General features: G+C 42.8%; 2 protein-coding genes and 1 pseudogene across 5 annotated transcripts in view; 2 read left to right on the forward strand and 1 right to left on the reverse strand.

Moving 5' to 3' along the window:
- Positions 1-3,736, reverse strand: part of LOC135552617 (spectrin beta chain, non-erythrocytic 4-like) — a 65,590-nt gene extending 61,854 nt beyond the window's left edge. For all 4 annotated transcript variants that reach the window (XM_064984339.1, XM_064984338.1, XM_064984337.1 and 1 more), the window contains exon 1: positions 3,304-3,736. The gene's annotated coding sequence lies outside the window, so the exon portion shown is untranslated. The remainder of the gene's footprint in view (positions 1-3,303) is intronic.
- A 1,412-nt stretch (positions 3,737-5,148) lies between these two features.
- Positions 5,149-7,850, forward strand: LOC135552619 (flavin reductase (NADPH)-like). The gene is made up of 5 exons (XM_064984340.1): positions 5,149-5,344; positions 6,101-6,262; positions 6,585-6,674; positions 6,776-6,907; positions 7,249-7,850. Exons 1-5 carry the CDS (start codon positions 5,260-5,262, stop codon positions 7,401-7,403), a joined length of 624 nt encoding a protein of 207 aa, XP_064840412.1. The 5' UTR covers positions 5,149-5,259; the 3' UTR covers positions 7,404-7,850.
- A 4,590-nt stretch (positions 7,851-12,440) lies between these two features.
- On the forward strand, positions 12,441-13,352 carry LOC135551494 (SERTA domain-containing protein 3-like; annotated as a pseudogene).
- The last annotated feature ends 1,987 nt before the right edge of the window (positions 13,353-15,339 follow it).

Raw genomic sequence — 15,339 nt, forward strand, 5'->3', positions numbered from 1 at the left:
GAAGGTCAGAGACAGTCGCCTGCACCACACCACGGCAGGCAAGATGTAATCATTGAAGTTGGGTAAACACTGAGTCCTTACTGTTTCTTGCTACACCTTGTGCATACTACAGGGCAGGGGAAGTCATGCTGTGACCACAAGAGTCTGAACATTCATTCAGGATTATCTCTATGGGTTAGTCTGGCCCTGATCATTTTCTGTATTGCTGTGTTCTGCTGCTTCTGTTCGTTGCAGACCGCCTCTGCCCTTTACAGCTCAAATCAGTTGTAGATACTGCAATAGTCTATAGTGACATATGCACAATTTAGATTGGCCATCTTTGTTTTTCGCCAGTTTGTTTCTGGCTCTTGTTCAGCATTCTCCTCCAAAGCACTCAACATTATTATTGCTCTTTGGCTATACCGTGTCACCCGGCTACAACTATAAATCTCCAGCCTGCCGGCATGGAGTAAGACTCAGGCTGATTTCCCCCACCCATCCCCCTTTCCCACTGCCCAAAACATGCTTCCGGAAAGAATGGCCCTGGTACAGTAATTCACAACACCTCCTCAACCAAAAAAAATATTCCCAGGCAACAAGCCAGCTGCTCCAGTAGCACTCTGCCTGTGACCTTCGCACTTCCTACTTCCTGTCTGAGAGAAGCAGAGGTCCTTTGAAGAGCTATGGAAACCACTGCGGTGGCACAAACTGCCCTTTATTGAAGATGTATGGAGATGCAGAATTATTTCAGGGATCTCTTTCTGCCGTATTTAAATTCTAATCTGATTGTGTTGTTTCTATCCTGAGTAGCCCCTCTTTGCAGAAATATGTCATGAGTCTTGATTACACGTGTCCCCCCCCCCCCTTTGCAAAGCATTGATACTGCAAAAGACACAGAACATTTTAAAACCCAAATTTAGTGTCGCTAAGTATTCCAAGTCAACATATTTCCCTTCCTGAAAATCCACCTTCAGTACACGATCAAATGAACACGTCTTGACAATCATCAAAGTGAAGCGGTTAGTTTTTTTTTTTTAGCATTTCAGTTTCAGGAATAGATACATTTACATTTAAGTAACTTAGCAGATGCTCTTATCCAGAGCAACTTACAGTAGTGAGTGCATACATTTTCTTACTTTTTCATACTGGTCCCTTGTGGGAATCAAACCCGCAACCCTGTTGTGGCAAGCACCATGCTCTACCAACTGATACGAGAGTGACAGCCTGACCCCAAACTCTTTTCACTGTGTAAGGAGTTAGGGGGCTAAATAAACTAAGACACTAGAGGATAGAACAGAAGAGAGGAAGAAGTTCCCCTGAGCATAGACAGATGCCACACCACATTACACACCACAGAATTGAGGACCTTTAATTCTGTCCCCCTCAGGCTGAGGACTGGTCCCTCATCTTACTGGTCCCCCCTCCATTTTCATTCAGCTTTTCATCCATCTTTTACAAAGATTGGTGTATCAGTGGACATTTTTACCTTGACTTTTATGCCCCACACAATATTACTGTCAATTTGCATACAATGGAGAACACTGTGAGTATTGGCTATATGGCTAGGTTATTTTCTGAATGCACACTTCCGTAGTATCAGTAGAGACCCAGGCCTTTTATTGTGTTTAAATGTAAAGACAATGGGTCCTATAGTCTGCTGTGTTCAAGGGACAGAAGACCCATAACACACACACAAAAAACACCCGTTCCAGTAGGCCTCTGACCATATCTGAATCAACTTCACTTAAGTCTATCAGACGTTATACAGCGTCACATTTCCAGAAGTAGACCTATTGTCTATGCAGATTAAAAAATGATCTGTAAATATCAATGGCGTGTATCAATCACTGTCTCACCACAGGAAAATGTAGCCTGTAGTGTCAGTTTGAATGGCTCGCATAGGCCTACTACGACAGCAGGCCTTGTCAAACGATTATTTTAAAAGTCCTGCAACATTGTCCTATAATGGATGGATATACTAACGTACAAAATATACTAACGTTAAACCATAAATTCTCACTTGCATTCAGAATAAAGTGGCTAATTACATCCCCTTTGCCTTTGCCCACAAACTTTGCTGAAGAGTCTGAACTTGACATTTTTGCGTCCCATGACAGTACAATGGACAGCGCCAGTGGTAGTGTCGTGACGTCACAGCACGAGTCTGACTGTGTTGCAACGGATCGCTCCAGTCATTTCACAATTTGAACAACTGTGTGTGACCAACATTAACAACACTGACATCCGTAGAACAGGCTACGCCCAGCCCTACGGTCAACAAAAAAGCTATAGTTCAGTGAACAGAATTTAGACTTGATCCACACAAACGCTCCTCACATTAGATCAAGATTTCTCATGTCAAACCTGCATGACTAGACTGTCATTAATAGTAGTGCCGAGTGGTGGCTATCAAAGTTGATGGTGAGGTGGGCTACTACAGTGTCGACGCAGTTGTGCGCAAGAAGCCAGGGCAAAAGAGGAAATAAATGGCAGATATTTGGTTATGGAATATTGTCATGTTATCAAACTGCTTAACTCCCTATTGTGCAATCACGTTTAACCTTAAAATGACACATACTGTATGACCTGCATCCCTACCACCGCCGTCTCATTGGTCCATACCACACTTAGGCTATGATCACCGTCCCTTGCACCATCCCATATGAAGTGCACGGATCTTTTCTTTGGATTGACACTTTTAAGCAAGGAAGTGGCTGCATTAAAATGATGCAGCCATGCTATAAATGTCATATGTCTAATCTGCTGTTGGATAAAATAGCATTTCAATTTGGACTACTTTTAGTTAATGTAGTTGCGGTCAAATAACGTAGCCGAAGCTCCATATGGCTATAGACTACTATATGTACAAGCATGTTGTTTAATGTCCTTCTTACGTTACTTCTTTCAAGAATAAGGCTCCATTGTGACATGCAATGAATGTTCTAAAAGTGTCATACACTTACGTGCTTTTAATCATCAGGAACATGCGCGGACCAATTCTAAATAATTAAACATTGTATAAGGCCTATCCTAACCTGCCCATATTTGCTATTCAAAGCCTGTGTACAAATAGTAGCCTGAATATTATGTTCGGCCAACACAAGTGATCTAAACAACAGCAAATGCCTAATACCCAGCGAAATAAAACAGCATATAATACGGCCCTATTGAATCACTGCAGTAGCCTTAGCCAATGCAGGCCGGTGTTGCTGCATCTCCCACGAACACGGGCATCTCGAATTGTTCATGCTCAATGATATAAAAAAAATATAAAAAATATATTATATATATATACACATGCAACCTATGCTACAACGAACTTACCTTAGCCTCAATTTCAGATATGAGTTTGTTTTTCACCGAAATATACGTAAAAATCAGTCGATGTGGTGCAAGTATCAATGAACCAGTGAGCAAATTATGAACAGAGCCTCGCGACGCGGTGTTTCTTCGCTGGCATAGTAGTCAAGTAGCCTTATATCCTCAATCGAACTGTGGGATCAGGATGAAGATATCTGGCTAATAAAGGCAGATAATGCGGCAATACATGTCAATTCCCTGCCGTGGTTAGTGGGACCACGCGACTGCCATGAAAGGTGTCTTGCAGCCAGGCTAAAATGCTTGATCAAATAATCCAAGCCGGTGGGCTCGGATATACTGTCCACTTGATAGCCTACGCGCTCCCTCTCCCTCCAGTCGTGATACTGCTAGAGAGAATTCGGCATTAGTGCGGCGAAGGAACCCACCTCCGTATAGCGAGAGAGAGAATTGAGAGGGGGGGGGGGGGGTCTACACACACAAAATCAATGAATTCCAGTAATAACCCGTTATAAATGGTGTCTAGGGTTTACAGATAGGAAAATCATTCTAGTGCATCTCTATCTCCACGAAAGTGTTTGAAGCCCTCGTCTATTCCCAGTGGACATTGTTCATTTGACAACATGTAATGTGCAACTATTGGAAGTTACTTCCCAGTATGACATGAACTACCTTAAAACAAGTGGAATTATTGTCAAGTAGGCATATTATTAAAAGTACATGAACATAAACTCACTGTATTACTGGTTTATAAACTGATAATAACGTTGACAACTACATTACAGTGGGAAGTATGAGGGCTGAGGATGCTACAGCACCCCCTGAAAAATCTGACTTCAAAAACAATATTCATTTTTAAAAAGCACACCCCTGAAACGTCTATGGATAACTAAATAAAAGCTGTTACCTGAAAGTGACATACAAATGTATTTACTTCAACCTACAGTAATTGTTCTCTCCTCGCTGATAAATTACGTTAATGTCACCTAAAGAAGAGCATTTCATACAGGGAACATCTTGTGGCATGCATCTATGAAGGAAAAGTGGGCCTATGCTATTTAACCGAGGTGGTTCTCTGAACCGTGTGTGTCCCCCCCCCTCCCCCAGCCACTGTATCGCCATGAGTCCGACGAGCGAGACCATGTGAACCACATGCACATAACCTTTCCAGAGACCTGAAGATGTGTAATAGTGAAACCGATGTTAGTGTGCTGACAACAATTCAGCTTCGGCCACTGTCCCTGTCCCAATACTGGGCTCGAGCCAGTGATCATCTGCTTCGCAACACACGACCGCCCTTCTTGACAACAGTACCAACTATTTGAACTAAACAAAAGGTAGCAATTGGATAGCTCCATCGGCGAAATGCCAAGCTGCAGTAGCTGTTGAGTGAGTCTACGGCACGTTCTTAAATCCATTACAATAGCACCTCCCCGAACAAATGCCTGCAGGCTTTAGGTCAGTGAGCTACTACATTCTTGTGGCTCGCAATGTGGATCACAGGAGACGGTTGGAATCCCAGTCAGTCACCTTGGTGCCATAACAGGATGGCTGTCGCGTGGTGGAGGTTGAAGTGTAATGAAGGTGATTCGACAAGAGGTAGCTTGAACATTCCTGCAATTTGGTCTCTTGACTGATTTTTGGAACTGCCATGCTTTCAGATCTTTGGATCTCCAAACTGAGAAAAACAGAATGCATTAGTTGAAATGATCTAAAACGGAATATATATCCTGCACAATTACGGCCCTGTTGTGACGGAGTGCGTTTTCCATTCATTGATGGGGCTGGGAGGAGTCTGTTGCGGAAGTGAGCCTTTTTTGGTTATCTAAAAGGGGCGTTTCTCAATGTTTCAAAGAGGTTCATTCTGCGTGTATGTTTTCGGGTACATTGTTGCACGCGATCCACAAAGTAAGAAGTTGTAACGTTCTTCGGTGACCAGTGATAGTTTCGCAATCTGTTATTATGTCAGAATCGATCAAGAATGTTGCAATATTTGGGGCCACGGGAATGACCGGACTGGTGACATTACCACTGGCTGTTGCAGCGGGTAGGCAACGTTTCTAAATTACATAATTTACTCATTATTGTGGGGGATTATAGGTTATTTACACAATCCCTCATATATCAATTGCTGTGTAGCCTGGTCCAAAAGTGATCGGAGTGTTCTGTCTTGTTCCTAAACTATGCTGAACGTTATTCATTTGATTTCCTATGCAATGCTATAGGACAGCAGACATCTGTCATTAGCATATGCTATACTAAAGTAATTGGAAGTGTAATTTGCCACAGCCTTCCTCTGGGGGGAAAAAAGTTATTCTATTTGATTCTATTTGTGTTTTTATTTTCTATTCTATTCCAATCTGATTTGACCTATTCTGTGCTATTAATTGCATAGTTTCAAAATAATAGCAAAAGTGCTAAAAAAATCACCTTTGGCTTATTTGATTAACAAGGGTGTTCGTTTCCTTACTCGGAGATCACGCGACAAAAGTGTTGAGTCATGCAAGTCGTTATAGTGTTCTGCTGATGATTGGGATGAGTGCATTGCAGTGCGCGGCAGATACGCGATGAAGTTCGCTGTCTGCTTATCGTGCTTATCCAGAACACTGGGAAGGCCTAATCAATTTGACCCACAGCCATGCTCTAGAATTGAGATTCATTCTTTACAAATGAACTAATTGCCTGTATTACATTTTCCTCTCATCTTCATATTCCCATCAGACTCAAATACCTATGGATCATTGGTAGATGATAAAACGAGTCAATAAATTCATAATGCTTTTTTGTACATCATTATCCACAGGTTACAATGTGACAGTGCTGGTGAGAGACCCTGCCAGGCTGCCTGCAGAACACAAAGCCTGCAGGGTGGTGGTGGGAGATGTCCTCAATAAGGAGGATGTGAAGAAGACCATGGAGGGTCAGGATGCTGTTATCATCATTTTGGGCACCAGGAGTGACCTCGGTAAGTTTAGGCAAACTTTCATTAGTAGGCTATAGGATTTCTAAGTTAGTAAAAACACATGTTAAGTTGTCTGAATAAAACCAAGTTATAACAGATATGTTATACAAGCTGAAATATATCTTGAGGTGCAAATCAAAATGGAAGTGTTCAGGAGTCTCATTAAAACAAGTTTTCTGTTATGAGTAATACATGTTTTGTAATCATATTCAGGGTGAGTTGCAGTAACTAACTGCACTAGGGGGTTGCTGCACTAGGCCTACACATTTTAATGCTTAGGCCAGGATAATGGTCAGTATGTTCATGTTTCAGTTGCAATCCACAGGTCCCACAACAATGATGTCAGAAGGAACCAGAAACATCTTAGACGCCATGAAAGCTCGAGGGATCCGCAAAGTAGTTGGCTGCATGTCAGGTACAGAGTCTTGGACAGTCAGGGTCACAGCATCTTTCCAACTTCCAATAAACTACCATATAGAAACCATATCCTTATATTGTCCCCCTCTCTCTTCAAAGCCTTCCTCCTATGGGACCGGTCTAAAGTGCCACCCAGGCTCCTGCCGGTCACAGAGGACCATGATAGGATGTACATGGTGCTGAAGGAGTCAGGGCTGGACTTCGTGGCTGTCATGCCCCCTCACATTGACGGTTAGTTGTCGCCCTTCCCCAATCAGTAGAAATGTTGTACTGTACTACTATACTGTAAGTGGTTCCAGTGATGACATGATAGGCCTATCATCACTCCTCACACACTACCCACTGAGCAAAGACATAAATGAAATGTCTATTCAATGTTGGTTCAATGTAATTTCATTGAAATTACATGGAAACAATATTGATTCAAAGTATGTGCCCAGTGGGTATGTACTGGATGGATTAGTGTTATCCAAGTGATATTAAACATTATACACATATTGAGTCAAAATGATCTGAATATGTAATCATATTAGGTGCCTTACACTGCTAAATATAAATGCTATTTCCAACAGATAATCTCCCTTTGACTGAGAAGTACACAGTGACAGAGAACATGCTGAAAGGGCGGGTCATTTCCAAATATGACCTGGGACACTTCTTCGTCAAGTGCTTGTCCATCTCTGACTGGGACAGGAAGACCGTTGGGGTTTGTGGGGAATACAGTTAACCCTAACAAGACAGAGCCCTCCTTTTTCCGTAAACCACTTACCACAGCTGGCCAATCAGACACCGCAACTTAGATCTTATTTTTACAGGCCAATCTTTCTTGCTTGAAAGAAATGGCAGCTTTGGCTTTTGCTAATGTTTTGTAATTATTTTATCTTGGATATTATAATGTATGACAAATGTAATATGTCAATAATCTTTGTAGTTGAGTGTGGGTCTCATACTTTGTGCAGATTTCTTAATTAACTACATCGCAAATATCATTAAAATATCAATTTTACTTTTATTTTTGTATATTTTTTAACCCAACAGCAATTGAATGTTGACTGAGTATGTATGCGTGCAAAGTGAGTCATCAATTAGGCCTATGTGGCCTACTTGTAGCCTGATCGTGTGCTGTGTCAGAATTTTATAGCTAGCTTTTGAAATAAAGAGTTTTTTAATACAACGTAGTTGTGAATTGGCAGTCTTTATGTGTCACATTCTCTAAAAGAACATGTCAACAATGTTTATCAGAGGTATTTGCTGGCACTATGTAGCTATTGAGGGTGAACAGCTGAAATTGAGCTTGAACCAAAGTCTGTGGTTAAAGGTGAACTAGCACCTGACCTGTGCCATGAAAGTCTTAAAGGCTTCTTGGCAGAGGCAGTAGTACACTCACATACAGGGTCACTATTCCCCATCTCTAGAAGTGTCACATACACAAACACCTATGTGAACCAGTGTTGCCAACTTAGCGACTTTGTCGCTATTTTTAGCGAGTATTCAGACCCCTCTAGCGACACATTTTTTTTAAAAGCGACTAGTGACAAAACTAGTGACTTTTCCTGGTGTTATTGGAGACTGACGTGAACTCACGTATCGTTCTTACTCTTCTCATCGAGCAGCGGGTGCTGCCGTGGGCCCCAACCCCATCCCAAAGCACTCACAGGCGGCCCAGTCCTCACACAGCAGTCCCTCCCAGCTGCAGTCAGAGCAGGCGATGTTCACCCCTCCGCATCCAGACTGCAAATGAATAGCGCACGCGGGAAGCCGCCGCTGGCTGATCCCACCCTGGCTTACGTTAAAAAAATGTTTTTACCTGAATTAGAGCCAGACTAGTCACCATCATTTTTTCACATTGCCATTGACAGTTTTTTCTATTGTCTCTTTTTGGTCCATTTAGATTGTTAATGTAGATTGTATACAAAAAAATAATAATGTTATGGTTAAAAATGTTCATGTTTTACTGTGACTAGTTGTAGGCTCCCAAGTGGACCATAAGTTTAGAAAACAAACCAAATAAAGAAAAATTTAAAATAAAATAAAAAACGAATTAACTCCACGAGTGTCTCTTTTGGGTCACTTTTGCCGGTCCCAAGCCCAGATAAAGGCAGAGGGTTGGAATTGTGACATTTAAAGAAAACAAGAATGACAGAAGAAAGTTCATTGGTAGTTCTAAACATATTTTGGGTGTTTTGTACTCACTTTGTGTCTCTCCCAGACGTTATTCCTCTCTCCTACAGCGTCCATCACAATTACATGCACATGGCTAATTATCCAAATTAGGCAATGACGTTAGTTAGCGACTTTTAGGACAGCCAATAGCTGCTTTCCTTACTGAGCAGTTGGCAACACTGATGTGAACACTTCAAACAAAGCTAAGAGACTGCTGGGACTACCCTACCACTGTCAACAACATTTCCTTTATCTACTGCAATTCTGACGAGTTTGAATTTCTAATTTGGCGAATGAGAAAAACATATTGGAAGCTTTCTGTTTGAATATAGAGACAAACAGGTTGGCATATAATGACTTGCGTAGCCTAATATCACAGTAGCATGGGTATGCAAAGCATTCAGTAACTTTTTGGGCAATGTAGCTCGCCCATAGCTGGCTTTGTCAAAATAGCCTAGCCTATTGTAAACCCAAAGAAAATTGCTTGCTTATCATAAACTCATGTTTAAAAAAAATTGAAATACAAAACGTCATCAATTCTGAGATTTCCATACCCAACTATAACATTTTCCGTCAAGATAGAACTGCCAAAGGGGGAGGAGTTGCAGTCTACTGCAGAGAGAGCCTGCAAAGTAATGTCATACTTTCCAGGTCCATACCCAAACAGTTTGAACTACTAATCTTAAAAATTACTCTCTCCAGAAATAAGTCTCTCACTGCTGCCGCCTGCTACCGACCTCCCTCAGCTCCCAGCTGTGCCCTGGATACCATTTGTGAATTGATCACCCCCCATCTAGCTTCAGAGTTTGTTCTGTTAGGTGACCTAAACTGGGATATGCTTAACACCCCGGCAGTCCTACAATCTAAGCTAGATGCCATCAATCTCACACAAATCATCAAGGAACCCACCAGATACGACCCAAAATCTCTAAACAAGGGCACCCTCATAGACGTCATCCTGACCAACTGGCCCTCCAAATACACCTCCGCCGTCTTCAACCAGGATCTCAGTGATCACTGCCTCATTGCCTGTATCCGCTACGGAGCCGCTGTCAAACGACCACCCCTCATCACTGTCAAACGCTCCCTAAAACACTTCTCTGAGCAGGCCTTTCTAATCGACCTGGCCCGGGTATCCTGGAAGGACATTGACCTCATCCCGTCAGTTGAGGATGCCTGGTTATTCTTTAAAAGTAACTTCCTCACCATTTTAGATAAGCATGCTCCGTTCAAAAAATGCAGAACTAAGAACAGATATAGCCCTTGGTTCACTCCAGACCTGACTGCCCTCGACCAGCACAAAAACATCCTGTGGCGGACTGCAATAGCATCGAATTGTCCCCGTGATATGCAACTGTTCAGTGAAGTCAGGAACCAATACACTCAGTCAGTCAGGAAAGCTAAGGCCAGCTTCTTCAGGCAGAAATTTGCATCCTGTAGCTCCAACTCCAAAAAGTTCTGGGACTCTGTGGAGTCCATGGAGAACAAGAGCACCTCCTCCCAGCTGCCCACTGCACTGAGGCTAGGTGACACGGTCACCACCGATAAATCCATGATTATCGAAAACTTCAACAAGCATTTCTCAACGGCTGGCCATGCCTTCCGCCTGGCTACTCCAACCTCGGCCAACAGCTCCGCCCCCCCGCAGCTACTCGCCCAAGCCTCTCCAGGTTCTCCTTTACCCAAATCCAGATAGCAGATGTTCTGAAAGAGCTGCAAAACCTGGACCCGTACAAATCAGCTGGGCTTGACAATCTGGACCCTCTATTTCTGAAACTATCCGCCGCCATTGTCGCAACCCCTATTACCAGCCTGTTCAACCTCTCTTTCATATCGTCTGAGATCCCCAAGGATTGGAAAGCTGCCGTAGTCATCCCCCTCTTCAAAGGGGGAGACACCCTGGACCCAAACTGTTACAGACCTATATCCATCCTGCCCTGCCTATCTAAGGTCTTCGAAAGCCAAGTCAACAAACAGGTCACTGACCATCTCGAATCACACCGTACCTTCTCCGCTGTGCAATCTGGTTTCCGAGCCGGTCACGGGTGCACCTCAGCCACGCTCAAGGTACTAAACGATATCATAACGGCCATCGATAAAAGACAGTACTGTGCAGCCGTCTTCATCGACCTTGCCAAGGCTTTCGACTCTGTCAATCACCATATTCTTATCGGCAGACTCAGTAGCCTTGGTTTTTCTGATGACTGCCTTGCCTGGTTCACCAACTACTTTGCAGACAGAGTGCAGTGTGTCAAATCGGAGGGCATGCTCTCCGGTCCTCTGGCAGTCTCTATGGGGTTGCCACAGGGTTCAATTCTCGGGCCGACTCTTTTCTCTGTATATATCAATGATGTTGCTCTTGCTGCAGGCGATTCCCTGATCCACCTCTACGCAGACCTCTTCCGGCCCGTCCTTGGACACTGTGCTATCTAACCTCCAAACAAGCTTCAATGCCATACAACACTCGTTCGCTGCCTGCACTTGCACCTGCACCTGCACGCCTGACTAGTATCACCACCCTGGATGGTTCCGACCTTGAATATGTGGACATCTATAAGTACCTAGGTGTCTGGCTAGACTGTAAACTCTCCTTCCAGACTCATATCAAACATCTCCAATCGAAAATCAAATCCAGAATCGGCTTTCTATTCTGCAACAAAGCCTCCTTCACTCATGCCGCCAAACTTACCCTAGTAAAACTGACTATCCTACCGATCCTCGACTTCGGCGACGTCATCTACAAAATAGCTTCCAACACTCTACTCAGCAAACTGGATGCAGTTTATCACAGTGCCATCCGTTTTGTCACTAAAGCACCTTATACCACCTACCACTGCGACTTGTATGCTCTAGTCGGCTGGCACTCGCTACATATTCGTTGCCAGACCCACTGGTTCCAGGTAATCTACAAGTCCATGCTAGGTAAAGCTCCGCCTTATCTCAGTTCACTGGTCACGATGGCAACACCCACCCGTAGCACGCGCTCCAGCAGGTTTATCTCACTGATCATCCCTAAAGCCAATTCACAGGCTCTCCTTCGATATAAATGTTGTTTTTTGGCGAAAATTAAAACGTTTCAGTTTGTCACTTTCACAAGGTTGGAGTAAGAATATGTTCAACTACTTAAGACATCGGCTCGAATCTAGGTTGTGTTTTTAGATTTCGAGAAAATGAAGAAATATTTTTTCACTTCCCTCATTGACTTATCAAACTCCGGCCTGGTGTGTTTGGTCAGTATTTTGGCAAGAGTGAAACCTCTCGCTTCGCCTCTTCTCTGGTGAAACTTAAATCTCGGGCGGGAACGAGTTTACTTTTTAGTTTGCCGGTGGGTTTTGTACGGAGCCGGCGAGCTAGGCAAACAAATAAGACGTATTTGGACCTAACATAATTCATTACTTTTCTATGTCGAAAAGATAGCTGAAGACAGATGAACAGTTGCACACAATAGGTTTGTTGTTGTTTTGCCAAATTGTGACAAACTAGGAAGTGGAGAAAACGGTAGTGATGTAGTAGCTAGCTTGCTAAATTAGTTAGCTAACCAACGTTAGCAAGCTACTAGCTATATTGCTAGCTAGTTATTATATTCCCACACTGAAGTAAACTCACAATGTAACGTGTCTTGATGTGATCTCTAAAGATTCTTATCAAGTTTTGTGTTCTCCATCTAGCTAACTATGTTAGGTCGAGGAGGATGATGATGATGATATCCAAGGGACAGAAGCACAAAGTCGATGTGGTTGTGGGGGGCATGCGTAGCGGCACTTGGGAGAGCCAGCGGCAGTCCATGCTTGGCATCTCCCTTGTCAAGTTCCACCGCGGGCAGGAGCTGATGGAGTCTAGTTTGCGCCGCTCCGTGTTGATAGCCAACAGCCTGCGGAAGAAACACCTAGAAAACAAGCCTCCACCTGACAGGACCAGTGCCACCCATGGTCCCATCTAAACCCTGCTTCCATAGGGAGTCTGGTCTGGGTGTTGTAAACAGTGCCTCAGGTGTCGAGGACAAGGAGGATGTCTGGATGTCCTCAGAGAGTGACTTCTCCCTGTCAGCTGCTGTCTCCTCCATTCTGAAAGAACTAGACTTGACTGTTGATGGAGGGCGGTCATCTCAGAGGACACCTTTCAGGTCCATTGAGAACCTACCAGGAGACCTGGGGCTCAAACGGAGCTGGGTGGCTTTTGGTAGCGTGGAGGAGGTTGTGTGTTCCAGCTACCTGCAGGATGTAAAACTAGATGAACTTTTCCATGACATCGACACATTGGTGTTTGACAGGATGATGGGGGTCCGAGCACTCTGTTGCAGCCAGTGACGAGCTGCTTAAGTACTTACCCTCTCTGTCCTCCGTTCTGTCCAGTTCACCCGCTCTCTTCTCTCTCAACCAGAGCTTCAGGGACCTGCATGAGCTGGAGCACATCATGGAAATACTGGTAGAGTCTTGATCACCAGAACTTTGAGGAAATTAGGACATTATAAAGAGAACAAGACATTGAAATTGAGTGTTTACTCTGTCCAGTTGATCACATGGTTTAATGAGTGAAATGCTCTATTTTTATATAAAAGAAGAACAGGCTGAGTGATAGACTAGCCTACTTTTTCTAGTAGTGATGTTTTAAACGTAATATTCCTTATGCCTAGCTATATCAAGAGATTATATTGTAAGATGTTCCTAATAGCAACGCAAGTTCAGACTGATGTCCAAGAAATGAATAAGTGGGTAGGTAGGATTGACTCAGTTGGAATTTTCGAATATCATTACATGCCTCAGGCATCTATTTAATTGAAGGAAAATGACCATTTTTTTATGTGTAAAAACATTAACCTGAGGGGAAATGTCATCTTTGAAGAAATCCCCAACACTGGTCTTACTCCAGTAAGTAGAGGGTTAATATCGAACACATTCTCACATCCTTCAATATCACAAAAGTACAACTGAACTACAATAGTACTGCATTGTATTGGTCAATATGTTCTGTAGTAGTAGTCTAACTTGCTTAACCAGTATGCATAATTAGGCTACATATTGAGATGTGCCACTAACTTATAGCTTGCTTTGGCCATTAGGAAATACAAATATTGCCTTAACCTGAGTTACTGGCTGTGAAATGTCATGGTGCTTACCAGTAGTTCAATATCAGGTTATAACAGCTGGAGTTAATATAGAGGAATTCCTCAGTTTGGTTCTGTTCTGCATGCAATAATGTCTAAGGGGAAAACTAGTTTATGCTTGCAGTAACTTGGTTGCAGTAATGTCCCAGACAGAAGGGTCAGTTTCATCATTAAGGGTTTTATTAAGGTCTATTGTGTGGCATTTTTAGAAAATGTCAAACCAGGGTCTGAAATGGTTCAAAGGATGAGTTATTTATAGAAAATTCCTATTTAAATGTCCAGCTAAATATGTGATCTATATGTTACACAATGGCAGTTTGTATTTTTTATATTCTTGTTTATATAATGTATTTTAGCTCAACGCCCTGAAAAAGCTAATTATGCTGACAGTTTTCAATGAAAGACATGTAAGTGCAGTGTCAATTTTATGCAAACACAATGTTAATAAAAAAATGTATACATTCTAAAAATTAAATGGGTTTGTGCCAATCTTTTCAAACAATGACACTTTAGTAGATGCACACCTTCGGTGGGGATCCTACTGCAGAACACCAGCAAGCAGCCAGAGAAAATACTCAAAGTCCCGTTCTGACCCCAAGTGGACATTGTCAGAACAATGCAAGTGCCTCGCAACGATGCAAATGCAGGTGGAGTTGTGCTGTTGAATTGTTAAGGTGCATGTGAAAATGTCATACGTATGTAGTAACTGATAATGTAATAACCGCCCACAATGTAATTGCTGCTAATGTAATAACTTTTGCATATATAATGTAATACATGGCCAATAATTTATATATATATACTGAACGCATAGCGTAACATTAAAATTAGTAGGTAGCGATAACGCTGCCGTCATCCAGGTATTCATGTGGAAAACTCTTGAAGGCTCATAAAGCAGAAAGTATTTTAATTTCATACGTGCCCAGAGGAAGGATATGGAATCCCATTGGGTAATGAAGGGAGGAACGTATGACGCCCTACCCAGCAGACTGTTGACTAATCGCTTCCACGTTGTCAGGCTGCGTCACGTGGTTGCTAAAATAATTATCACGCAATCCCTTCTCAAAGTCAGGTTATGAGTCGAGAAACATGCCTATTTTCCTCGAAAGTACTTAATCTCGTTTCCAAAACTATACAATATTACAGATAGCAAGTTAAGTATATCATATATTAGGAAATATTTGTATTATTGTTGACGAAATTCATGCTAATGTTGGCTTTTTGAGCTTGCGCCCAAGTGACTCCCATTCACTCCTTGTCCTATAATAGCCCAAAATTCACCGCGAGGCCCATTGACGTGGCATGGGCAACGGTTCCCATCTCCTCAAAAGTATGGGTCCCATCTCCTCAAAAGTATATCTGCCCTTGCAAATCAATCTGCAGGTTGAACATGGTG

The sequence above is a fragment of the Oncorhynchus masou genome, chromosome 13, assembly GCF_036934945.1.
Source record: "Oncorhynchus masou masou isolate Uvic2021 chromosome 13, UVic_Omas_1.1, whole genome shotgun sequence".
NCBI lineage: Eukaryota > Metazoa > Chordata > Actinopteri > Salmoniformes > Salmonidae > Oncorhynchus > Oncorhynchus masou.